Source organism: Uloborus diversus, chromosome 10 (assembly GCF_026930045.1).
Source record: "Uloborus diversus isolate 005 chromosome 10, Udiv.v.3.1, whole genome shotgun sequence".
Taxonomy (NCBI): Eukaryota; Metazoa; Arthropoda; class Arachnida; order Araneae; family Uloboridae; genus Uloborus; species Uloborus diversus.
This window is the reverse complement of record NC_072740.1, coordinates 62,439,795-62,466,247: the sequence shown is the minus strand read 5'-3', so window position 1 is coordinate 62,466,247 and position 26,453 is coordinate 62,439,795. Positions and strand designations below refer to the sequence as shown.

General features: G+C 32.0%; 1 protein-coding gene across 1 annotated transcript; it reads right to left on the bottom strand.

The window, feature by feature from the left end:
• Nucleotides 1–3,123: 3,123 nt before the first annotated feature.
• Nucleotides 3,124–25,986, bottom strand: LOC129231022 (monocarboxylate transporter 2-like). The gene is made up of 5 exons (XM_054865268.1): nucleotides 25,485–25,986; nucleotides 12,361–12,694; nucleotides 9,907–10,189; nucleotides 7,061–7,442; nucleotides 3,124–3,829 (listed from the first exon to the last, which is right to left on the bottom strand). Exons 1-5 carry the CDS (start codon nucleotides 25,984–25,986, stop codon nucleotides 3,264–3,266), a joined length of 2,067 nt encoding a protein of 688 aa, XP_054721243.1. The 3' UTR covers nucleotides 3,124–3,263.
• Between the last annotated feature and the right edge of the window lie 467 nt (nucleotides 25,987–26,453).

Sequence of the window (26,453 nt, the reverse complement as noted above, 5' to 3'; positions counted from 1 at the left end):
TAATTTTCTTTTTCATTCAAGTGTTTGAATCATTTCCTGTTAGCGGTTAATGTCTTGATGGCGTTAGAAGTTTCTTTTGGTTTTTAAACTATCGAAAAACTTCTTGTGCATTTTATTTTGTTACTCTTAATTTACGTTTATGCAACGATTTTGTTTTTCCGTAACTGTAATATCCCAGAATATTTTTGGCTCTTCATGTAAATAATTCATAAGTACCTCTATACTTCGTTTTCGGCACGGGTCATGTTTTAGTAAATGTATAATTTCTCACATTATTTAAATAATTACTCGTCTTTAAATTACAACATATTTGTGACAACTCTTTGATACCAAGTAAAGGGTAGATATTTATTGTTTTATTAATTTTTAACGTTACTTTGTAAAAAAAAAACTCATCAGAACGCCGAATGTTTTTACACGTTTTTAACGGCCCCCGAGTTATTATTATTATTTATTTTATGAATTTTTAAGAAAACGATTAAGATTTCACTGGTCCGCAAAGTTTTTCATTTACTTTTACCGGCTCGTGGGTCAAAAGAGGTTAAGAAACACTGAGTTAGAGCACGATCAGGTGAATTAAAGCAATGAGCACTTCTTAACTATGTTGAAAACTCTGAAACATGATCAAATGCTGTAATTACAAGTTTTAATCATTTCCAGTACTGAGTTCAATGTGAAAAATGTCCAAAACGTAGAATATCATGAATTAAAAGAAAACTATTAAAAAAAAAAAAAAAAAAAAAAACTGCATTCAAAAACGCACACAATACGGGGGATGGGGGAGGAGAATCTACAGTAAGGGTGCCATTTGTCTCTCCGAAGGTTCCTTTTTTCACTCCGGCTGTTTTTTTTTTTTTTAAGGTGCCTGTTTTTCATCCTATTTAGAGGTGCCAATTTGGCTCCGTATTGGGTTTCGCTGGTGAACAAGCGCTTCTCCCCTGAAAGGTGCCAAATGCATCCTGTAGTTTTAACAGTGTATATATGGGGTAACGGCACCAGTAACAGACATTGCTAACAAACATTACTATCAGGTTAACTCAATTTTCTGAGCCTTTTAATGTAGTTAGACTTTTTAAACTACTTTTCTCTCATTTAACTACATCTCATCTAACGTTTGGCTGCTTCTGGCAGTCTCTGAATTAGTTAATTCTATTTTTATTTGGTCAATTTTGAAAAAAGGTCCGAACCCCAGTAACAGACACCGACAATTCTGATGATACCCAATAACAGGATGAGGAAAGGGTGAGTAATGGACGAAATTCCCCTTTTATCTTCAAAATGTGCAAAAGCTCTTTTTTTTAGATCTAAAACTTTATTAAATTCAAATGAACATGAAACACCGGCAGATCTCGTGGTGGCTGTTCATAACCTTTCACCACTGCCTTGTAAATACCAACTGGTTCATAAAATTCACTCTGATAATACTAAATGGTTGCACCGTATTCATGAATCGCAGCAACATCAGTTTTAACCGCCTAACATTCTCTTTAGTTGAATCTAAACATACGACTATCTGTTACTGGACCACTGTCTGTTACTGGACCCTTGTCTGTTACTGGTGCCGTTACCCGACTATGTGTGAAAAAATTTAAACCATTCACGTGCTAAAGATTGAATGTAAAAATATAAAAAAGTAAGGTAAACATTGTTGTGTTTTATTTTTCTTTAAAATTAAAAACAGATAACTATAATGGAAGTAAATTGATATTTCTATTTGTTTTGTACTTAAGAGATTTAGTCAGGTCAAGTGCAATTGGTAAACCTCTCGAAACTAGTCAACAAATAATAATGCCGAACTGTTTCTCTTCTTAGAGTAAACAATTTTTTTTACTGAAATTTTTTTTTACTCAAGTATTTTCTTTTTTAAACTGAAGTAGTAAGTATTAATGTGTTCTAACATTTTTGTGCTTCTTTCTTTCTTCAAAATATGAAAGCGGCTGATTATAATTTCAGTTGAAATTTGGTCTCTGTACGTTAATCTTTACGGAAATAGTAATCTACGTAGAAGCAGTATAGTCGAACCTCCATATATTGAATTTCCTCATATCGAAATTTTCTGCATATTGAACTTTTACCAAATCTCCATGTTCATTACATAGGAAAACCGTTTCTCTATATCGAAGAAATCTCTATGTATAAAAACATTTCTCAAGACATAGTGGGAGTTTTTATTCAACTTAAGACCTCAAACCCCATGAAAATTAAGGTCAAAAGAAAGGGGAAATTCAGTTACGGTCTCTACGAAACCCCACAAGTCAACTGGGATTGATGGATGGATCAACAAGTGGTTGTTTCGTTCAGGAAGTTATAAATTTCTATATGTCGTTTAGAATTTCGATTGTGTCCTGTCTTGTGAAAAAATTGTTTGCTATTCCTTTTGCCTAAAGGTTGCTCCTAACTCCTAAATCTGCTTAGTTTCTGTGAAAATCTGTAAACGTTTCCTAGCCATCTTAAAATAAATGCAAAAGATGTTTGAAACAAAATGTCCTGAACTTTAGTTCGTAGAAAATGTAAAAGATGGAATTTTTAGTTAACTGAACAAATAGGAACGTTTCTTTGCTAAACTGACGGTTCAGCAAGACGTTCTAGGACAGAAGATATTTTTTTCCAAAAAAAAAAGGATAACTACTACTAAGATGATCCAATACAAAATGGTCTAATGAATTTTGCAATAAAATATGAATAAATTGTGAAACCAACATAGATAAAGCACAAGTTCTCAAAAAAAAAAAAAAAAAATCAAATTCTCTGCTTTATCTACGTTGGTTTCTCACTTTACTCATACTAAGATAATTGTTTTTAAAAGTTTCTTGCCCTTAATAAATATTTTCTAATTGATTCATATTTTAATTACTAACTGTCATGTAATGTGGATCGCACATAAATTAAAAATTGAGTTTCGTGCAGAAATATTCTATTCTTATAAAGAAATTTCTTTAAATGGAATTTTTTTCTGGAATTTTGCTACATCGATATGTGGAGGTCCGACTCTATTTTTATTTATATACAAGTACATCAACGATTCTTTTACTAAGAAAGTCGTACTTTAAGAAACCAAATTGGTTTACAATAAAACAATGCATGAATCCGAAAACAGTATTTATTTTTTCAAGAATCAACGAAGTTAACAAATATCAAAATGATTTGCCCCCAACAAATATATCGATCTCTCAAGAGATATTCTGAAACATCAATATTTATTTACAACTAACTTCTACGCAACATCTTTGGTTTTGATTGACATTTTTGATTTGAAAGTATCCTTAGAGGGAAGTCACTTCATCTATTACATCAATACTACTAATCGCTTTTAACATTTTGCGAGGCGAGTACAATCGATCAGCACCTCTAAATTCGTCATTACGGGAACAAACTGGGCAATAGTGGCAATTCTCCGAATTACATGGGTAATCTCTTGAAGCGGATCCTTTTTCCAGCGTTTCATCCGTTTTAAAAAGATTGTTTTCAAACTCACTAAGCATCAGGAATTTCTCCTCTTTATTGCAAGAAGTAATGCAATCGTCGATGTAATCCTCCATGCAATTTTCCACCAACATTTCCTCTGATACGCATGTCAGTTCTTGAGCTTTCCGTAAGTCTCCGTATTCTTTTGGTGCGGGTATCTCTGCCAATGTATCCTGGGACAACCTTTTAGCTTCAGCTGCTCTTTTCAAAGCTGCCTCAGCGTTGTTTTCGAGTTCAAGTTGCTTTTGTTTTCTGATATGACTCTTGTGCATGTCTATGAAGAACAAACTCATGCTTCCGAGGAATACCACTGCAGAGGAAATGTAATATCCACGCTTCGATCCAAGGACTTCGTTTAGATGATCTGAAAAGGAAAGAAAGATCGAATATGTTTAAGTATATGGTTTCCCACATTTATGTATCCTCTGGTGGAAAGAAATACAAAGAAATACATTAATCCAAAAGAGTAAAACTTGCTGGTGCTGTGCTAATTCACAATTTTGTTATTAAACTCAACGTTACATTGAATTCAAATTTTTAGCATCAGATTTTTTTTCTACAAGAAATATTAGGATTTATTTCGTCTCTCCCCCCTTCCCCACCCCACCCCCAAGAAAGCAAAACATTTACAATGTAAGCATTTTTTGACTAAGAAAAAATTTATAATTTAACTTATTTATTTATTTTTTTGAACTACAATTTGCATTTCTAACCTGCATTTATGTATGTTTGATAAAGTTTGCATTAAAGTTGAAGCACACATATACAGTCTTAGTTTTATTAGTCAAATAAGTCATCTCCATCCTAGTATAAATTTATACGAAAAAGAAATTATTTTAGTCTAAATAAACAATCATTTTTTTCATGAAAATATTGCTTAATAGAAAATGAGAAAATACTTTTCAAAGCACCTATGACACACTAGAATTGGGCCAATTATATAAGATAACTTCATTGATCATTATCTGGGAATAGAAGACTTCCAGCCTTTTTTTTCTTCCAATCGGTCCCACTTCATGTTGGTCATCTTTCCTTCATCCAGAAAAGAGCGAATCATTGCCATGTAATTTAAAGATATTTCGACACCCGGGAGTTTTTAGCACTTTTAGGAAAGCTCCATTTTTTAAAAAAAAAAGTCTGCATTCTGCTAGTGTTGTGTATGCAGGTCACTGTATAGGAGTTACTCAAGAGTAATGTGCATTGTTGTTAATTGAAGCTCCTCAAAATACAGAGATTGAGCAATGTATTAAATATTAAATGTGCATCAAGTAAGATCTTCCAGTTTACAAAGCTTGAATTATGAGATTGACATTGATATAACAGTAGGTAATTTAGACGATGTCTTTCGCCTCTGACAAGTTCTAAGTGACTGGCTAGAAAAATCAGACATTCAGAAACATGGCTGTGAGCGCAAAATGTGTTCGTAGTTAGAGGGACGAACTATAGTATCACTTACAAAAAATATGCAATTCGGGGAGATTTTGACATTAGGTATTGGAGAGATCTCGACCTGTCGAGTATTCCCTCATTCGTATGCTTTAAGTCATGTCTGAACAAAATGCATTATTTAATTCAGAATTATTATAACTAATATTTTGATAAATTTCTGTCTTTTGCTGTGGTGTCCAAATAGCGTGTGCGCTTATCACGCAACCGGGCAGGGTTTGCATCCTGGTGGAAACTATTTTCCTGGATTTCTGGGGTTTCTCCTCAACGTCAGTGTATTTTAAGTCCACAGTATCGGAGCTCTGCAGAGTACAGTAGGCAATTGTGCAATAAGACATCGACACAAGAACCGGAATATCATGGAGGAACTGAACCCAGTGCCTCGAGGAATCTTTAAAAAAAAAAAAAAAAAAAAACAAGAGTAATCCGGCCCTTTAACCTCCCAAGGCAGTACTCTCGTCTAATTGTAATTTATATAAACCTAGCACATGTGCTTTCCTTCAAGTTTGTAGGCAGGTGCATTTTTGTCCAGAAATTAGCGTTCACTTATAGAATTCATACAGGCGGTTCTCTTGAAAAATGGCTATTTTGCGCTCTAATTTCTCAAATTTTCACAAGAATTTCAGCATTTTTTAGAAAGAAAAGGTATGTATTTTTGCTAAACTACAAAAGTTCACAAAACATCTTCATTTATTTTAGAGATATTGAGAGATTCAGAGATATTTTAGTGATATATATAAATTTGTAAATTTGACAAATTTTACTAATGCACTTTTTCCTTAGTTTTCTTTGATTTTGATTCATGAATCAATTGATTAATTAATACTCCATTTCATTTATGATCCAAAATCAAAATAAGTGGACTAAAAATGCTCCTAAATCATTAAAGAAGTTGAAATTACTCATCAAATAATTTATCCAATGTGTTTCAATTAAACGTATAAAATAAAACATCTACAGTCTAAAAAATTAAATTAAAAAACTCATGTATGTAAATTATTAGAAATAATGCACTGAATATAATTTTATGCGCGAGTCTATCTATACCATCCACATGTTAAAAACTTTTGCGCTTGATGTTAATGACATTTTAAATTGTTTCACCTGACAAGACATAAAATATGGCTTAAACCTTTACATATTTTAAGAAAGGTTCACTGAATATCAACATAAAGAGAAAAACATTGACAATAATATTAAAGTTATTCAATATGAGTAAGGACAGTAATGACAACCTTAACTAATTTTCGATTTACTTTGATATTAAATACGACAAATTAGGAATCAGAAATTTCCACCCACGAAATTTTTGTTGTATCAACAAAGTTGTGATGGCTGCTACGAAAACTGAAAGTTGTTTGAGCTGCTAGTTGCAGCTAGTGGTCATAAAAGCTTGTAAAAACTGCTGGATGGTAATGACGCAAAATGCTGGAAACATGTTTTTACTATGCAAAGAACATATTAATGTATGCAGTTGAGCAAAAAAAGAAGCTTCCTTTAAAATTGGGCAATTCCACGGGTAACTCACATTTTTGAAGAAAACAATACGTATTTTGTAACATTCAACGCAAAATACATGTTGTGCAAACGATCTTTCGCCCTGTAATATTCTATTTTTTAAGCTGAATTAAATGGTATAGTTGAATTTCCAAAATACATTTTGAATGACTTTTAAATACTTATTAAAAACATGGTAACTTACTGACGTTTTAAAAAGAAGTATTTCAGTCAGTTACCATGCTTTCAACTTTTTTTTTAAATAATCCAATACGTACTTTGAGAATTTAACTATACCGTTGAATACCACTTTGAAAATTAGTTAATATATGAAACGAAATAATGTATTCATATTTATTGTGAAGTTTGGTCGTATTATTTTCATTAGCTTAAAAATTATAATATATCATGCGTGTTCAAGTTATTTCTTGTCATCCTGTATTTAGCACTGGTAAATGCCTGTTATTTTCTTTCTTTCTTTTTCTATCTTTCTTTTTTTTCCCTTTTTTTTTACACTGAAAAAAGAAATAATAATAGAGAAACATAAAACACTTTTCTATGGTTACATTGAGCCTGGGACAAGAAATTCCACCTTTCTAGAGAACTACCCATACATGATACAGAAAATAATAGTTATAATAAAAGCATTTACAGATGACAGGGATACCGATGAAGCTTGGAACTGCTTGGCTCCATTGCAGAAAAGACCACGTTCTTGCATAATTTCTAGCTCGAACTTTCTCAAAGACACAGAGTTTAAAAGAATAGATGTACCCTCCATAAAAGATGCCGTATATCCAAACAAATAATATGTATCCATAGAAACCAGTCAGAGTCGGGTAGGCAAGAAACCAACCACTGAGAAAGAAACCTGCTGCTTGGCAGAGGTACTGTTTTGCAATCATGCACTGGACACTGTTCTTGATGACAATCAGTCCAAAAGCTGCTGTACCTAATGATATAGCTATCCCTAAATTTATCTGAACTTGGTATATACTTTTCATGTCGAGCTCATCACGTTTCATTTCTTCAACCTGAAAAGAGACAAGAAGAGAACTAAGTTTGTTTGCAAACAAGGAGTTTATAGTGCGACGCTGGTTAGTTGAGCTGTGTCATTGACAATATTTACCTCTTTTGCGGGTGATAGGGAAGGGTAATTGGAGCTTTAATGAGTTGGGAAGCCTTTGTAGTACTTTTTATTCGTAGTATTCCTTCTCAATCCCGCTCCTATCGCCCTTCTCTATTTCTCGAAAAAAAAAGGTAAATATTGTCAATGTCATAGCTCCACCAACTAGAGCCGAACTATACGAATTTGTAAAGAAAATTGTGATTACATCTGACCAGAGCATTTCGCGTTGTCGAGTGTCTAGTTTTCTTTTGGTGAACCGAAGAAAGTAATAGAAATATACTCACTTCTAAAAGCTAAGCACGGAAATAAAAAATGCTAATTTCCTGAAGCCAATCTGAATTGGTAACATAAGGGTCCCATGAAGAGTGGTAGACAAGGGGCTGTCTCGAACCCACATTTATTTCAGTCCACATTTTTGCCAGATCATGCTGGACCCCTTTGAACTTTTGTGAGTTTTACGATTAAAAAGTAGTTTTATCTCACTTTTCTCATGCCGGGCCTTTTATTTCCACCCGGCCCCTATTGCTGCTGTACTGTTTAATCTCCACGTGTAAAAGCCATGGATAGCCAAAAATTCATCGCAATGGGCCCCCAAACCTAAAAATCCAGCAGTGATGTAGAAGTTGCAATATGTTGCAGAGATAGTGTGAGTGAGAGGATGTATTTATACCGATTCATGCTTAACTTTTGAAAGTGAGTATGCTTGTATACTTACTATTTATGTATATTAACTATGTATTTACTATTCCTAACTTTTGAAAGTGAGTATATTTGTATATAACCTGTCTTTTTAAAGTTAAATTTAAAATACAGTGAAGCCTTCTATGCAACAAGACCTAAGGAACAATTGCAATTAATTATACTTTGATATCTGTCATCACGTCGAGAGATGATAAAGTTTTCATTTAAAAGACATTTTATTAGTTATTTGACACATTCATGACCAAAATAATGTATTTTTAAACATAATCAAATCATAACGCATGAAAACTGTTCTAAGAAGGAAGCACTAAATTGCCTAGCATTAAATATTGGTTGGTTAGTTATCAAAACAATTTCACATGACAAAAAATGAGAAAATGTTCTTTCTTTTAATGAACGACATTGGAAGCTGAGTTATCAATGGGGATAGGACATAACAATCCTTCTTCGGAGAAACATAGTTTTGCAGAAGTTGTAAATACGATGACTATCATTCACCTTAAAGGGCAATTCACATTATATTACACACAAATTAAGGGGGACTCCATGATATTTTTATAGAGGAATTTATCGTTGTAGCTACGAGGTTTTTCTGTGTTATAAATGTTTATATTTATCAAAATACGTACAAATAATCAGCTCGCAGTGCATTACTGAAATATACTGATAATAAAATATGCAGGCAAATAATATACAAAACGTTTAAAATGTGACAGTGGTTCTGTTCACTAGTAAAACAATCAATTAGGTGCGTAAATTCATTATTGAAAACTTTCATCATATTTGTGATGCGACTAATTAATAATGGATACTAAGGTGAAATTAATAAAATCGTTAAAGCTTAGCGTTCTCTTGCCATTTAGTTGTAAAAGAAATGACGGTCCAGCTATTGTATTAAAAAATAAACCTTTGCTCTATCAAAAAAAAAAAAACAGAGACAACGCTCTGTATCCGTACAGAACACAGACATAGAAAACTACATATACTCACTCACACACATATATATATATATATTAAAGTGGTCCTGAGCATAAAGCAATTAATCAGTTTTATATTTTTTTAAGTCAAACCTCCTATTTATTTAATTTATTTTTTTATTTTTTGGGGGGGGGGGGTAACTAACTGGTAAAAATTTAAAAATTTTTTATTCACTATATTTAAGTTTAAAACAAAAATGTCATTGTAAAAATAACTGAATTAAGGCCTAGAACAGCATAACCACAAAATAAGTTATAACATTACTAGAGGCAACCACTCCTGCCCACCAACCTCACGGAACGGGAAGCGGAACTGCATTCCTACCGTGAATTCCTACCGTGAAACGTATGTGCATGCGGTTAATTTAAATATATGTTTCAATGCATATTTGATGTTATTTAGTTTATTATGTTACACAAAATCATATATATTTTTTTCTTAATTGGAATTTTTTTTTATCGTAACTCTTAGTCTTTGTGATACAACCTAAAACTGGGATAATCACCCATATATATATATATATATATATATATATATATATATATATATATATATATATATATATATATATATATATATATATATATGAGAGTGTGGCTTTGTGTGTGTATGTGCAATTTTAAAACTCTTTTATTATACACTAAAAATATTTAATCATGAAGTAAAACTATCAATATAAATATTGCTACCAGTAAAGTAAAGGGAGAAGTCATTCCAAATGCAGTGATTCCACTAGCAAAGATCAAAATCTGAACAGTTTTTGATTTGAGAACTGAAAAATCCAAAAACTTCCGTTTCTCTACAACAGGTGTTTTATCCTTTGCTTTAGATCTTTTTTGAAGACTTTTGATGTGCAGAATTGCTCTTCTTTGAGGATGATACAGAGATGCCGGCCTGTATAAAATGGCGACAAAACACGTGACAGTTTGTAATCCGGCCAAGATCTGCAGTCCTCGTCTCCATCCCAAAGTTCTGTAAGAAAACAAATCATTCAGATAAGTATTGAGTGTTAACGACAATTTAAGCAACTTTGAAAATTTTAGCTCATTGCTAATGACCCACAAGTGATGAAAGCAACGTTGGTAGTAGCCTAAAAGAAATATTGACCATATGAAATTGATATGAATTAGAAAATGAACAATAGAGTTATGAAATAATGTGTGATGAATGCATTTTGTCTTCATTGAACAAAAAAAAAAATACATTAACAGATTACATTAATCAGTATTTGTGTTTTGAGCTTCAAAATTTATCTGCTCTTTCATTTTCAAAAAAATTTATGTTGCACTATTAGATAAATGAAAGTTCATCGGATTATTATTTTAATGGTACTGCATTGCGTATGAGTCCGTTAGAGAATATTTATTTATTATTGAAATGTTAAAAAAAATTTCAGTTTTATAACATTGTTGTTACATTACCGCAACAGACTGATGCATGATTAGTAAAAACCAAATAAGTGATGGAAATAGAATTTTATGCGTTTTACTGAATGTTTTGTGTTTTATCTATTTCACTAAAATCTGTATTGTCAATTAAATTTATGCAAGCTCATAGCAGAAAAGTTGAGTCATATCGTCGCATTAAAGAAACAGTATCTTACTCTTATTCCTGGAATTGGTTACCTTACTGTTGCTCTGAGGCAACGATAAGGTAAAAAAATGTATTTTTAAATTTATTTAAAAAAAAAAAAATCATTTTTCTGAATTATAAATTGTTGTAGAAATCAATAAAATAGTAATTGTAAGTAAAATGTGCGGAAGTTGAAAATCTCTTCTTCTTTTTTTTTCAGTTTTAAATATCTTTAAAAATTAGTAGATCAACATTTGTTTTAAGTAAAAACAATCATGAAATAAAGCAATTATAATTTTTCTATTCTTCTATTATTATTCTTTTTTTTATTATACCAGTACTTTATTTGGTCGATGGATGTTTTACAAAACGTAAGTTGATCTTATGAAGAGGAGGATAGAGAGGAGCTGTGTGCTGTGGAGTTGAATTACTTTTTTAAAAAGCTCTAGCACATCAAACTAAATTTTGTTTTTCGAACATTTTAAAACCAGTTGTTTCACCTCCCCTCCTTTGTTCTTCCTCCTTAGAAGTTATGAATAACAAAGTTAGCTTTCTTCATTTTTTTATATGACAAAAGTCAATCTCATTTTACAAATATATAAATACCTTTTCTCTAGAAGCTATGAAAAATCACAATTTATTCATTTTCTTTAATGTCTTATTTTAGTTTAACAATTTAGATATTTATATGAAATATGAGAAAATAGATGTGTGAAATAGCTATGAAAAGTTCTATTGATAACTAATGTAACGGGAAAAATAAGAATAACAAAACTTGTTATGTTATTATCATTTAAAAAAATAAACGTATATGTATGTGTGTACGTATGTTTGTCTATGTGCGTACTGATGGCAGAGACTGTAAACCAGCAAATTCGACATATTGTCAAAAAAAAGGTTTTTTTTTTTCTAAACTTAGTTAATATTTCAAGCTATATCACTAGAAAAAAAAAAGACTAACTCCAAATGCTGCCGGTAAATAGGGAAGGTTTTTATTGCCTTTTTAAAAGTTGTTTTATTGTCTCTTACCTGTGATGGAGCTTGCTGGCTTACAGTCTATGCTTTGTTTTCGATTCTCTAAACTCGTGCATTCTGCAAATTTCTATTATGACCTGACTACCTCAGTCATTTTTCTCACTAATATTTGCCATATTTTTTAGCTTCGTTAGCTTAAGCGTAGACACTATTACAAAAAAAAAAGACGATGCAACATATTTGTTTAACTATTATTTATGAAAATATTAACTTCAAAAGTCAAGAGAAATTGAAATTACGAAACACCAGTAATACGTACATAAAATACACCGCCAGCTCAGTCATTCCGTAATGACTGAGCTCTTTCAAACATTTTTTGCAATTAATAAGAAGTAATATTCACTTACTCATTAATTGTAAGAAGACAGACAATAGTTTCTCAAGAGAATAAAAATAAAATAGAAATGCCTTACAAATTCAATATCAAAACAGTAAAAAGTCCTACAGCTTAGCTGTTATTAATGGCCAAGGTAAGACAGAAAGAGCTAACAGATCTATGATGAGAAAGATAGATTGAAACTAAATTTTTTTCTTACCTGATCCAATAACTGAAAAGAAGAGGAATGGTGGCAATACCAACTCCGTAACCCATGAGAAATATCATCTCAACTTCCTGCCGCCTTTTCTTGAAATATTGACCAACAATGATAGTGGCAGTTTCCCTTGCCAAGCAATCTCCTGATCCAATAAAGAGTCCACAACTCAGGTATAATTGGTGCAATTGGGAAGCAAAAGACGTAAATAGACATCCTAGTGACGTGACGATTCCTCCAAAGATAGCCAATAGTCTGATGCTTTTTCTCTTGCAAAGAGCCACGACGATGGGTGACAGAAGTAAAGATATTGCTGAGGATACTGCTACTACGACAACTGGAAGGGAAAGAAAATGGAAAAGATGAACGAGGGAAAAAAATTCTCATTTGCAGCCAATTTGAGGTTGCAACCCTATAACAAAAGCACTTGATAAATTGACGAGGACAAATAAACCGATTCAGACACAAACTATTTTTTGTTACCGTAGTTCAATTTTTATTTTAAATAGTATGAAAAAGTTTATAAAACAGTATTTTCCCTTTATATCAATTATTTTTATTTTCGAAACAAGAAAGCTAAATTAATATTTTTTATAATAAAAAATAGTTATTATAAAAACAAAAAACCCGACTGCGTAAAAACCAAAAAAAAAAAATAAAAAGAAAAATGTCTAAGCCCTGTAGTTTAGAATGTTATTAAGTACTACTGAATAACTACACCGTTGAAATAGTTTTATAACCGTACACAGATAAGACAAATCATAAATTCGAAAGGAAAATAAAAGGATCAACAGTCGGGTCCATTCGTTTCTGATTCAAGGAACCCCGTAAAATTTGAATGACCCCCGTTATTTAGACTTTCTTTCTTTTGGTGCTTATTGCACGGGTTTATTTTGATGAGGACTACAATTTGAATGTTTTGCCTTCGTTACGCATAATATATTTTTAATTACTTTACAGAATACATATAAAGAACACACAGGGGCGGATCCAGAGATTTTCTTAAGGGGGGTCAAGTTTCAGTGGCCAGCTTTATACCTCCAACATAAAGAGGTATCAATTAAGCAGGGGTGTCCATCCCCCATGGCACCCCTCATATACTACGAAGTTTCCCCCCTCCCCCCGGATAATATCAAAACCCTTTCAAACTACACTCCTCTTCTAAGTGTTTTAATGGCGGAACATACGCCATGGATCATATTCCCGCAAGTTTTCTTCAAAAGTCATATTTCTTTAAGCAAACAGGCTGCTCTCGATACGACATGTGATTTGAGATGAGAGAGTTGTCTGAAAAAGCGTTAAGCTCATTAGAGATGATTATTTCTTTTGAAAGTTAACAAAACTCTCAGAATAGCAATAGCTCAATAAACGAACCCAGTCACTACTCTGAATTATGACCTTGAAAGGATATACCAGAGAGAACTAAGAAAAAAAAGGGGTTAACATTGATTCCATTGCTACTTTTTTTATCTAAAAATTTGAAGCTTAGTAAAAATGATATTAAAATTTTTGTCACAGGGGGGTCAGCTGACCCTTTGACCCTCCCCTGAATCCGCCCTTGAGAACACATTAAAGAATTTACATCAGAAAGAGGGGAAAGTACATCCGGAGCGAGGGTGTCTTGACCCACCGCCTCAAGCAGGAGAAGCAATCGCTTAGACCCCTCGGCCACTGAGACTCCAATTAGTAGACTTCGTAAACAAAAAAAAATCAGTCAGCGAAAACTACCTGCATTTGTCGCACGCAGGTAGCGTGCGACACAGTGTGCAACACCCAACGTGCGCCGATCCCGAACTGACAAAATATTGCAACTGGTTGTTGATATGGTGAATTTTGATTACTGTCATGTGTTTAGCGACACTTCCAAGGTTAAGACAAATCGATTGACGTAAGAATTACCAAAATTGGCCAAGGCGTTTAGCCCCTAGAACGCCACGTAGGAACAGACATACATACATAGACATTACACTCCTTTGCGTCGCGCACGCGCAGTCGGGTAAAAAGAAGGCTGTTCTATTATTCTATAAGATTAAAGCATCAACTTTGTTAGAGATGGATTAACTAAGATTAATTCTAGTTCGTTTTTTTTAGGGATATGAACTAAAGTTAAACTTTTGTTACAATGTCAATTGATTAAAAATATAATTAATTTAGCTAATAGATTAAATTCAAAAGGTAAATTTCAGTTGGGATGCTTTCTATCAAGTGTTTTAGTTAAGAAGAAGAACATATGAGGCAGCGAGAAGCAAAGGGATGTAAGTGGATGATTTAAAGTTTTGAGTAAAGCGCATTTAAAGTTCAGATCCTAGGTAGATTTTAATTTCTTTTTCTAACTCATGCTGTATAACAGTACCTACCACGGGTACTATTACTGTCTCTTGCCTCATGACGTAAGAGAGGACACCCTATTATTTGTACTGGTTATCTCAAAAATTTTAAATTTAGTACTTACATTCCTTTGCTGCTCACTGCGTCATATGAAATAATAGGCAATGGAGAATTTTGACAACAAGTATCGTAAATACGATGTTACTTGTTTGAGAAAGTAGGCTTGAATATATCTGGACAAATTTTCCGGTTTAGGAATCGTTTTTCTTTATTTACATTCTTGTAACAAGAAAAAGTAAATCAATACAGCAAAAAATGCATTAAAGAACTCAAAGCAGATTTTCTTTTTAAACTCTTGATTTGATAGCACTTCCTTTTTAAGTTACATTTAGTCAACAGTTATAGCTATATTTCACTTTCATTAACATTCCATAACAACACTTTCATTAACATCCATAAAAAGTTTAAGCTTGAAAAGTGGATTGAGTCGCATGTTCACTAACTCCTACACAAGCATGTTTCACAATAGAGTGGAGCGAAAAAAAAACTTTTTTTCTTTTGAATTTCAAATAGCTTAAAATGTAAAAATTTGCCAATTAGTTTGTACATTAAAGCTGAAGCAAAATAAATAACAAAAATATAAAAAAATGAAAAATAAAAATTTGCAGATACTGCTGTTTACCTTCCCAGAGCAGAGTAAAACCCTGGTAACCAAATAATTGGAAAATGCGAAGGACTATCTCGGGAAACTATTCATAAAAAGCTTAAGCTTAAAAAGCGGATTGAGTCGCAGATTTGAGAGCTCCAACACAAATATATTTCACAATAGAGTGGAGCGAAAAAACTTTTTTTTTGAATTTCACATAGCTAGATATGTAAAAACGTGCCAATTAGTCAAAAAACTATGGTGTGCAAATTTCAAGACATTTGGAGAATATTTAGATTTCCTGTATAAACTGTATTTTACAAAAATTAATGACATAACAATCAAATATTTTAGGCAAACTGCCATTCAGTTTACTCCCTCGAAAACTAATGAATACGATTAGCTACATTTCTGACACCATTCTTGCTGATTCTTATGTAAAATGATCCCCTTAACCCAAATATGAACATCGTTTTCCCCCATCACGTCCCACTTTTTTTTGCAAATGGCACCACCCATTTTTTTTTTTTTTTTTAAGTTTTCGACAGTTTCATAGCCATTATTTTTATTTGGATTGGAAGAGAGCATTATATCAACCATTAAAATTCTACTGAGGGGCTTGACACGGGCAAAGTTCAAAAGGATGAACATTTGGAGCAAGTTGGGAGACTCATGGGGGTATTCTCTCCAAAAATATTTAAAAAAATCATCAGAACCAATATCTTTTTAGGGTTTATTTTACAATTTTTTCACTTATTCTTCGGCACAAAAGCAGAATACCGGACTCATGTCCGAAATCATTTTCACGTTGTAAAAAATAAATTGGAAATAATATTGGAAGCATCGCGTGCTGCATAGTCAGAGTCGCGTGGCAGATCTTCAGAAAAGTACCTTCTCTTTTTTTCAACTTGCATTCAGACAATTAAGATTAAAAATGGAGACACTTTGTTTTAGTTGAATTTTCAAATAAGGTCGTGATACAATTCACACTAAAATACGCTAGTATTCTCGACCTGTGTGGCGTACCCTCAAATGAGAAAAGAAAGCTCTAAAATGAGGCGTGAGCATCAGCGAGTTGAAACTCATATAGAACTGAAATTCAACTGTTTAATGAAAACTGTAAGAATTCTTTATTCATTTAAATATCTAAGTTTCCGTAGCTTTACCGTCAATATACTCAACATCTAGTACTTTTTTTAAATCTTATTTTATAAGAGGGGAGTGACGACACGCTATACCTGATAGAATATACGTATATTATTTATTTGATATTACTTGAAAAGCAATTTCTCAAAAATATTTAATTTTACTAGTAAACTAGAAACTTTTTTTTTTTTTTTTTTTTTAAAGTCTGTAATAGTTATTGAGACAAAATTTTGATTATCTGTTAGCAATTGGATGATTCCACGCCAAATCAACGAACCTCTCAACCTAACCATCATCAATTTCGACAAAATTTACAGGTTTGAGTCTACTAACAAATTAATAGAAAAAAAATGTTTTTTTATTAGATTTTTTCTGACCGTTGTGTGAGATACAACAAAGTACTAAAAAAATGGCAAAAAATTAAATTTCGATATACTACAAAAATTCATTTTTTTCCTACTCCTATAAGCTAGAAAGCCAATGGTATCTCACTGAAAAGTAACTATGAAACATTTAGGAACAGCAGAAAATTGCTAGCTCTCCCACTATGCGATTGAAAATAGATAAGAAATAACTGGTAATCCGTTCGGTTCACTATTATTAGAAACCCAAATTTCAGATTGAGAAGGGAATAGGCTCATGAGGAAAGACTTTTTACTATATCACAGTTGAACTTTTTGAAATTGTGAGCCATAGACAATAATGGCTTCCGAATGTATTTGAGGAAAAATTGCAAATCGGAAAATACTCTTGAAAACTTGAGATTCACTTAGTTCACTTCAAATGGAAAATATTCTTGAAAACTTAAAATTCACATAGTGCACTTCTTGCTTTGAGAAGTTGTAAATCCTTCTTGCCGGACTTGTCGTGGGATCTACTTTTGAAATAACATTATTCATTTGTGTGTTAAGAACATACTTGAAGTCCGGGTTGTAAGGGAGCTTGAAAATCCATGTGGATGATGTAAAAACTTCATTGTGATTTTTTACTTCGTCTGAGCAAACCCTATTCCAACATCGGGCACATCTTTAGATTCAGAGTCCAACCTTTTTTGAACATTCAAGGTCACCCTGAAAAGTTGTCATGCATTCTACTCTTGTATTGCTTGAGAAGGAAAATGCTTTCACTTATACCTGATTCTTATTCAGTGGAATAAAAAAAATATTTTTTAAAAATTTCTATAAGTACCTTATCGTTTTTTCTGACCTTCAAAGCCTTTTGTTTTATTTATTTATTTGTAAAATGGCACTGCACTAAAATTGTATTGACTTAATTTGTTCATTTGAGCTATAAAACTAGTGTTGTGGAATCATGTGTTACCGTAGTTCGTTTGAAGACTAGCTCTGGCTGCTAGTAGCTATGTTAATAGTCCTATCCACGCCATCTCACCAACATTTGCTTCCTGATATGACAAAAAACTGCCGTTCCACTTAAATCGCCAATCTTTATTCATGTTTACTAAGATTAAGAAAATTAAATAAGTTTTTAAACAGCGAGGCAACCCCATCACTATAGTGATTTTATCAGATATTAGGACTCTAAACTACACATTTTACAAACTACACTTGGAAAAGAAGGGTAAACGGACGGAGTTTCAATTACTGCTTATCGATTAGCAACCGTATAATGGGAGAAATTGCAATATTCTGCAGTACCTAAATGTTTCATTCTTTTTAGGTATGATCCCGTTGCAATACCTTTCTGAAACTTTTAACGCACATACACTACATTATTAAGCAAAAAATTGAGTTTTTTGATTTTTAAAAAATTGTGGCATCCTCAGATATGTGCCCGTTTTGAATGCCGCGAGTCCAGTTCGTGAAAACAATCTCTTCAAGCAGCCGACTGAGCTCTGTGTTGACGAGACATAGACAGCCATTTCTTCGACGCCTTTGTGCCTTTGTTGGAATACCGCTTCTAAATAAAGGACTAGACTGTCTGGCACCACTTCGGACAGTTTTAAAATTGGGTGTGACGAGTTTGCCTGACAGCCCTGGACGGTGTCCGACTTTGTCGTTGCCGAAAAACCGCAGACGTGAAGGTGTGCTCCATGTTAATGAGGCGCCGGTCGACCAACGAATCCGGGCCTTGGTTTCTTCTACAAAAACAACGTAGCAGTGTTCGTCACCAAGTTTCCACCAATGGGATATTTTAAGGGGGCTTAGTTGACAAGCCCCGTGTCTTCGAAAAAGACCTTGATCCACACTTTTGGAAAGCAGATTGCTCTAGGACTTGAGAGAAACAGGTGCCCTTAGGCATTTCTCCGGTTTCGTTGGAAACCGTGATTTTTTTTTTTTTTTTGTGACCACCACGGAGGCAACTGTGTTTGCCTGAATTTGTAACCCCATCAATGTAACGATTATTATTTTTTTTTTCTGTAAATAATTTTTTTTTTTCGTTAATTTTAAAAAGGGGTTTAGTCCTTCCTTGTTCGTGGTGTGACTTGATTTAATGAAAAGATTGGATTCGTAATCTTTACTTCTGTGACTCACGACGTCACAAAATATTCTTTCGAAAATATTCAAGATCAAACAATATTTTTCATGACCTTGAAATAGTAATTTCGCATAACCTTACCAAGTGTACCACATGAAAGTCTATTTAAAGTCCTTTAAAATGACATATAGTAAGACATTTTCGTTCTGACAGGAGTTGAGCAAAATGAATTTTTTGAGTACCAAAACTTTCATTTTTGCCATTTTCTGAGTACTTTAGGGGGGGGGGGGCATAACACAAAAACTAAGGGTCAGAAAAATCTTTGAAAGTTATCTTTTTTCATAAAATATGGATAGATTAAACCGGTAAATTTAATTAAAATTACTTATCGTAAATCTGAAAAGTGCATTTTTTTCCGTTGATTTCACGTAGAATGACCCAATTATTATTTTATACCAACAAAATGGTAAAATATTAAATAATAAACAGCAGGAATACATATTTTGAAAAAATCACTATTTAACCAAACATTAGACTTGGAAGGATAATAGCACTTTTGAACTAAACTCTTAACCGTTTTGAGAGACATAGGTTTAAAAAAGAAGTATGTGTTATCCTAAAACCACAATAAACACTAAAATGTAAACAACACATAAAAAACCATTGTCGCAAATGTTTTTAAATTTATTTCCGACTAAATGCAATTACTATCATCTTCATAACAGTCATGGAATGCTTAATGCCCTCTGATGACCTATTTATTTGCGTGAAACATATCGCTAATGATGAAACAATGGCCACTGAAAATGTACCACGCCCCTAAAAATCATCTAATTTGAAACATACGGAAAAAAGTAGCTATTTATCAAGTTCATAACTACATACACAGTGATCAAGTTATATGAGATGAAGAAATGATGAATTATACAACGCCCACAAAATTGCTAGTGAAGTGACTTGATAATATATTACATTTTTTTTTTTTGGCATCATCAATTTCGGAGCTGATGTATTTGTTTTCATTCCACTGGGTTTTCTCCTGCACACAAAGTGGTACATAAATACATAACACCATATATATATATATATAATTGCACTCACATATTGTTCGTTACTTATTGTGTTTCTACTACTTTATTTCATTTATTTTCATTTATTCAAATAATTAATTCAAACAGAATAGTCAATTTTTCTAGAAAAAAGAACTTTAATACTTAGAGTGAGTAGGAAGTTTATTCTGTCATTTTATTCAGTGGGTGAAATTCTCTATTTTTAAGTGCACGGTAGAAAACAAATTACTTGTCTAGCCGCTGTATGTAATACATCAACCTTTATTAGATGAAGAAATAAAAAGCTTGATTGCTAATATAACTGAGTTAATACCATTCGAAGTTTTTAAAAGTATGTTAACGTATTTTTAATATACTCAATTTCTGAGTTAAAGTGTTTTTTTGATTCGTAAGAGTGAAGGGAAATGTAACTAATGAAATTAAATCACTTTAGAGTGGCATAGTTTGTGAGAATGGCTAATAACGAGATTTAATGTCTAAGTTCATGTAATAAGTGTGGAATTAATTATTTAATGAAGATGATAAATGTCTAAAAGTATATAATAAAATTCACTTTTCGCTGAAATATCTCAACGGGGAATGAATAGTACTACAACTGGCTGAAATTGCCTCATGTAACATTGCAATAGAGACTCATGTTGAGGTATTCATAGATAAAGTTTTTAAATTTTAGATTCGTTACTTCAGTTTGGGAATACGATGTTCTCTAAGTAGAACTATGACTTTTTGATTATTTTTCTCCAGAAAGGGATGGAAAATTATTCACGACATTTTAAGAGTGTTGTGTCTAGATGTCATAGTGCTATGCAAAAAAGATATTATTAGAAGAGTTTTATTTGTTCATGAAACGAAAAATGAAAACATTATTTTCAAACGTTTATGAATTTTCAAATTGTTTTTAACTGTTAAACTTAAACAAGACAATATCAAATAATTTCGAACGGCAACAATTTGATGTGTGAACTTTTCTATTTAATACATTTTAAAGTTACTTATTTATTTTATAGCGTTTCGCTTTTTAAAAAAATAATTACAAAACAGGACAGAAAAAAAATCAATATTTATTGCAAAAAATCAATATTTATTACAAAAAAATAGCATTAGTTAATCTTACTTGCTTTTTTTCTCGTCTTTTTAAAAAAAATGTGTATAAGAGCTTCCAGTCTCTAAAACTCCTGAGCTCCTGCCAAAATTAAAATAATGCTTTTGAAATTCTTAGATTTAGTTTTTCATCTTCTTCTTAGCGACAATAGGTTGTATGGAAACTAATTATGATGTAGTGAAGTTCGTTGCTCACAAAAACTGCAGGTATATGGCAATGATGACACGCATTTTCGGTATCTTTATTTTCATGAAGTAATTTAAGAATATTTTTGTTTAAAAAAAAATGTCTACTCGTTCTCAAAAAGCAGTAATTAAACGAAATTGGGCTGATGTATCGCATATTGAAATTACACAGCTTAAAATGCAGCGCAATATCAGGTTTAAGGTTGCTAAAAACGTAGACGCTTTTAAAAGTCTACAGTGTTATAGTTTATTTAAAGCACAAATGGAGTGGCAAAAAAAAAAAAAAAAACTGAAGCAAACGAGTGGAAAGTGCTTGATTATTCCATGCGCACTTTCATAAAGGAGTAAAAATATGACAGTCTTATCTAAAACGTTAAAAGTTTTTCTTTACTCTCAGGAAGTTGAGCACAAAAAATAGTATTCGACATTCTCTAGCAGAGATAACTTCTCTGAATGTGACAGAAAGGATTATTATGTAGATATAGTAGATATTTTTCATACGAAAATACTGCTTTAAACATTGTAATAATTTATTTTTGATATTATGACCCGTTAGAGCTGTGAAAATAAATCAAAAGCCGCAATCACCACTGTTTTATAAAAGCTGTTTCTGGTATTTATTAGAGTAATAAAATTTGAATGAACAGAATTTCATTAAAAAATATGCTTGAGTTTCAGGATTTTCAGCTAGAACTATTTATTGGTTCATTGTCGTAAGTTACTGCCGTTTCAAATACACATTATGAAACTCGCTTTCATATTTGACGGAATGGTTATCTAAAAAATGAAATTTAATGTATTCACTTTTGCGCGTGATATATGAGAAAGTGTTATGCAAAAGCAAACAAATCCACTTTTAAAAACTTCGAGAAAACATATTGTTCAGTTTGTACCTAATGTTAATATTTTACTTCATTTTTTGATAGAAATATTCTATTTATTTAATTATTTAACGTTAAATTTTGTAAGAGTTCTTTTTTACTTGAACTAGGTGGATATGTTTTTTTTTTTTTTTTTTTTTTTTGCATGAACTAGGTTGGGATATGTTCTCTTTTGCCTGGACAATATGTTTTCTCAATTTATTTAGTAAACTCCCAAAAAAATTAACAAAATAATATACAACCTTGTAGTTTTAATTTGAAATCTAATCTGCTGCAATAACTGCAAATATCACTAGCTGGTGATTTAAAGCCGATGTTAAAACTCACAAAATACTTGCAATGTTGCATCAACATAGTTGTTGTATAACTTGAAAAGTTTTGCATCATAAAAATCAGAATGCAGATAAATTCTCTTCGACGTTTTGCGGTTATAATGACATTCTCGTCATATTTTAGCTTTTTCAAAAACTCTCGAACAGAATTTTCTCCCTACAGATTTTTTACATGTTCGAACACCACCGCGATTATCCTTTAGATTTTGATTTGTAATCAACATTTTAGCTATATTACTTAAACTTGTTGGTTTCAATTGAGCAAAAGGTTCATTTTTTTTTTAACTCACTGGAATTACTTTTTCATTACAGTTGAAACTTGAAAGTGCTATAGTTAACATTGAATTCCTGTGAGCAATGTAGGAGTCACAAGACCAAACTACAGCGTCCCATTGGCTGACGTAGATTTGTTCTTGTTTGCCTAAGACACATGTATGGATACGTCCTTTTATGCACAGAAAGTCAATTTTAAAAGCTCTGAAATAATAGTATATGAATTTTTCGAGGTGAAACCAACTACACTACTATATAGAAATGAGGCTGACAAATAAAAATCAGTCATTAACTCAATTTTGCATTTTTGTGGATCTGTTTGCTTTTGCATGGCGCCTCCTCAGATACTACATATGCTATTAAAATTTGTGATTTATTTTTTTAAATTGGCATCAGTTTAAAATCTTTTTATTGCATGTGTTCTACTGCGTATAGAACTTATGTTTAAGAGTTAGATTTTTTTAAAGCTTTTTTACGTTTATACTTACATTCTTCTGTTTATACTATAAATTAAAGAGAACCGACCAAAAAAAAAAAAAAAACCTGCTGCGGTTTTAACATGGACTTTTGTATATTTAATAGAATTTGGGGCAGAAATTTTCCTGCAGCGTACTATATAAAAGAAGCTTGAAATAGAAAGATTTTAAAGCAACAACTTCAAAACTGACAGTTCTCTGTCATAGTTTATTCCTCCAATTTTTTCTTGTCTTGTTTGGAATGCTTAATAATAGTTTATTAAAACAGCTCAGTCTTCTATTCCTATTATTTATTATAGCATGAATGCATTTTATATACGAATTGTGTTTTAATTAAAGAAAAAATCGGCTCAACTAAATTTAACGAATTCAAATTTAACGTTTTAAGAGCATTTTTATATCACAGCACAAATATTCACAAAATCTGCATCCCAAATAAATAATTTTAATAATAAATATTTCTTTTAACTTGTGTCTCTCGCGGTAATGCAATATTTCCATAACTTATTCCATAAACTTTGCATTACGTTAAACTTAGATTTTAAAACGGACTTCTAAGTAACTCTACCAAAGTGTCTCACGCTGATTTGAATAGAACTTTGCACATCGATAGAACACTTAAAATATTGAACACATATTTTTTTTTACCGGCAATAAACACTTTCAAGGGGGTGAAATTTACCCCAAAATTTGGATAACTGGGATATTCGAGGGTAATATATTCTTTTATCTTAAAATTTAATTACAAAAATTCATATAATGATTGAAAGTTTGAAAAATCTTAACAAGCTAAAGTGGTGTGTTTCAGGATTTTTCTGAAAATACTATTAATACGGGTAAACTATCCCGCGTAATATTATTCCGTCATGGTGAATGACCTTGAAACTGAAATCTATCGTAAGAACGTCGTGTAATATATCTATAAAAAGCTCTACTTTATAGTTTTACAATGGTGTTTGAATTTTAATTCTACTGTAATAACTCATTCCAACATTTATAAATCTATTTCCAATATTTACACTAGTAGATAATAAATAAAAAATACCTTTCTGCTGAAGAGTAAAACATAATAATAGAACTTTAGAGTGTTAAAATTTACAACTAATTGCCACACGTGTTTCGAGGTTATAAGGAGCTGCTGTTTATCGCTCCGCTTTGCTCTATGCGTCGAATGTCTTTTCATACCACAGCTCAATTCGTTTGCACTTAAAATGGTTTCTTGTATCCCCGAAATAAGTGTCCGCAAGTAGTTGCAAGTTTGTGCAATTTAACGTTGCACTTTTATCTTTTAATTTTCAACATTGTTTTAACGTTATATATGCAAAACGTAAACAACTAACTTGAAATTAAATACAAATTACATGCACATTAAGTTTTATTTAGCTCTTACTAACATCGATGTACAATTTTGTTTTCTTATTAACAAACGAAATATCTAATAAACGTACTAAACTAGTGCAATCGATATGTAAGTGTTGAGACATCCTGTTTAAATTATATTTTAAAATATATTATATTTTAAAACATATTGAAAATTAAAACCATTTCTAAGCTATAATAAGATTTGGTCTCATACTTTAAATCTTTTATTAGACATAGATGTAGTCTAAAAATTTCAACTGAACACTATTCTGTTTAGAAGTACTGCATTAGATGCATTTCAAAGTAATTTTAGTACAATTTGAATCTTTTGAAACATTACTAAACGTAATAATGTACTTTTATTTTGAAAAAAAAAAAAAACAAGTATTTCTTAACAATTAACTACACCTAGATTTGTTCATGTTCATTTCATTACACGAAACACCAAATAAAGATAGAAAAAACTTATATCAACACATAATAAAAAAATTAAACTTTTTTTTAAGTTTAAAATTGATATAAAAGCTAGAAAATGAATGAATTGTTAACATATTAGTTCATAATTCATTGAACTATCATCTATTTAGAATCATTTATCTCAATATTAGAAAAAATAATAATATTTTTGTAACAAAATAATGTTTGTGTGTGGGGGGGGGGGCCTATCAATTAATTTGTGATAAAAAATTTCTCCCATTAAATACTGTTGTGATGATAAATGGGTTAGTTTTTTTTTTTTTTTTGCCTGCTGCTCTTTTACGAACAACACTACAGAATCATCCTTTTTTCACTAACAATGCCAACATATGTTTACATTTTGATATTGCACCTCTTACATAACACAAATATACAAGAGGAAAAAATTAATTAAAATACTGAAACTTACTTACCAGGCTCCAGAGAATTCTTTCCTTGTAGAAACTGATTTCTGATTTCTAAAACAAGAAACCCTACAGATATTTGCATGGCACTTGCGACTATGTTGAATATCAACGCACAGCACATAACTATCCATCCCCAGCCTCCTTCAGGATAATAATGTTGATGGATTGTGGATGCTTTTGGATCACTAGGGGATAAAGTTAAATTGAGACCAGGTATATTTCCTTTCCTGCCCCTCTTTTTTCTTTCTCCCTCTCGAAAATTTCGAAGTTCTGTACTAGAAGCATCGTACTGTGGCACACAAGCAACACTTGGCGATCTGTTAATGTGGTTTTTGGCAGAATTGAGCCAGTAATTGGTGAAATATGGACTTCTTGGATCCGAACTTGCCACCGACTGTGAACGAAATTGTTTCCTGGATACGGCGGTAGTGCTCAGCATCTTCTCTCGTGCAGGGTCCGGCGAGAAGTCCGGCAAGATTTTACGAGAGTCCCGCCGTGTCCGTTCCATGGACATCGAAGCGAGGGTGTTGGACAAGAGCCGGATATGATTTGCGCAAGCGCTACCGAAGTTTCGGATTGAAGTTCATCTTCTGGACTTCTGACAATCAAGAAGTGTCTTTTCTTTTGCGTGAAGAAACATTATTCTCTGCGCTGGGGATATCTGTGTGAAATAGTAGCAAAAATATTTCCCAAGTAAAAAATAGTCTAATAAATGAGAGTTTAGGGAACATTTTTTTGAACATTGCTTGGTTGATGTTTCAAATTTTACTGCACATCTTGTGATTTCATAAACTCCGATGCTTGAAATTTTAGATTCAATATGTTTTTATCAGATAAATCGTTGAACATCAAACTGTTTTGAACTCAGTTGCAAATTTTATGTTAGTATATCCATCATTTTACAATGGCTAAAAGGTGCATTACATAGTCATTTATTACTAAATTTAAGCTCTTCTTGTACATTTTGCAAGATTG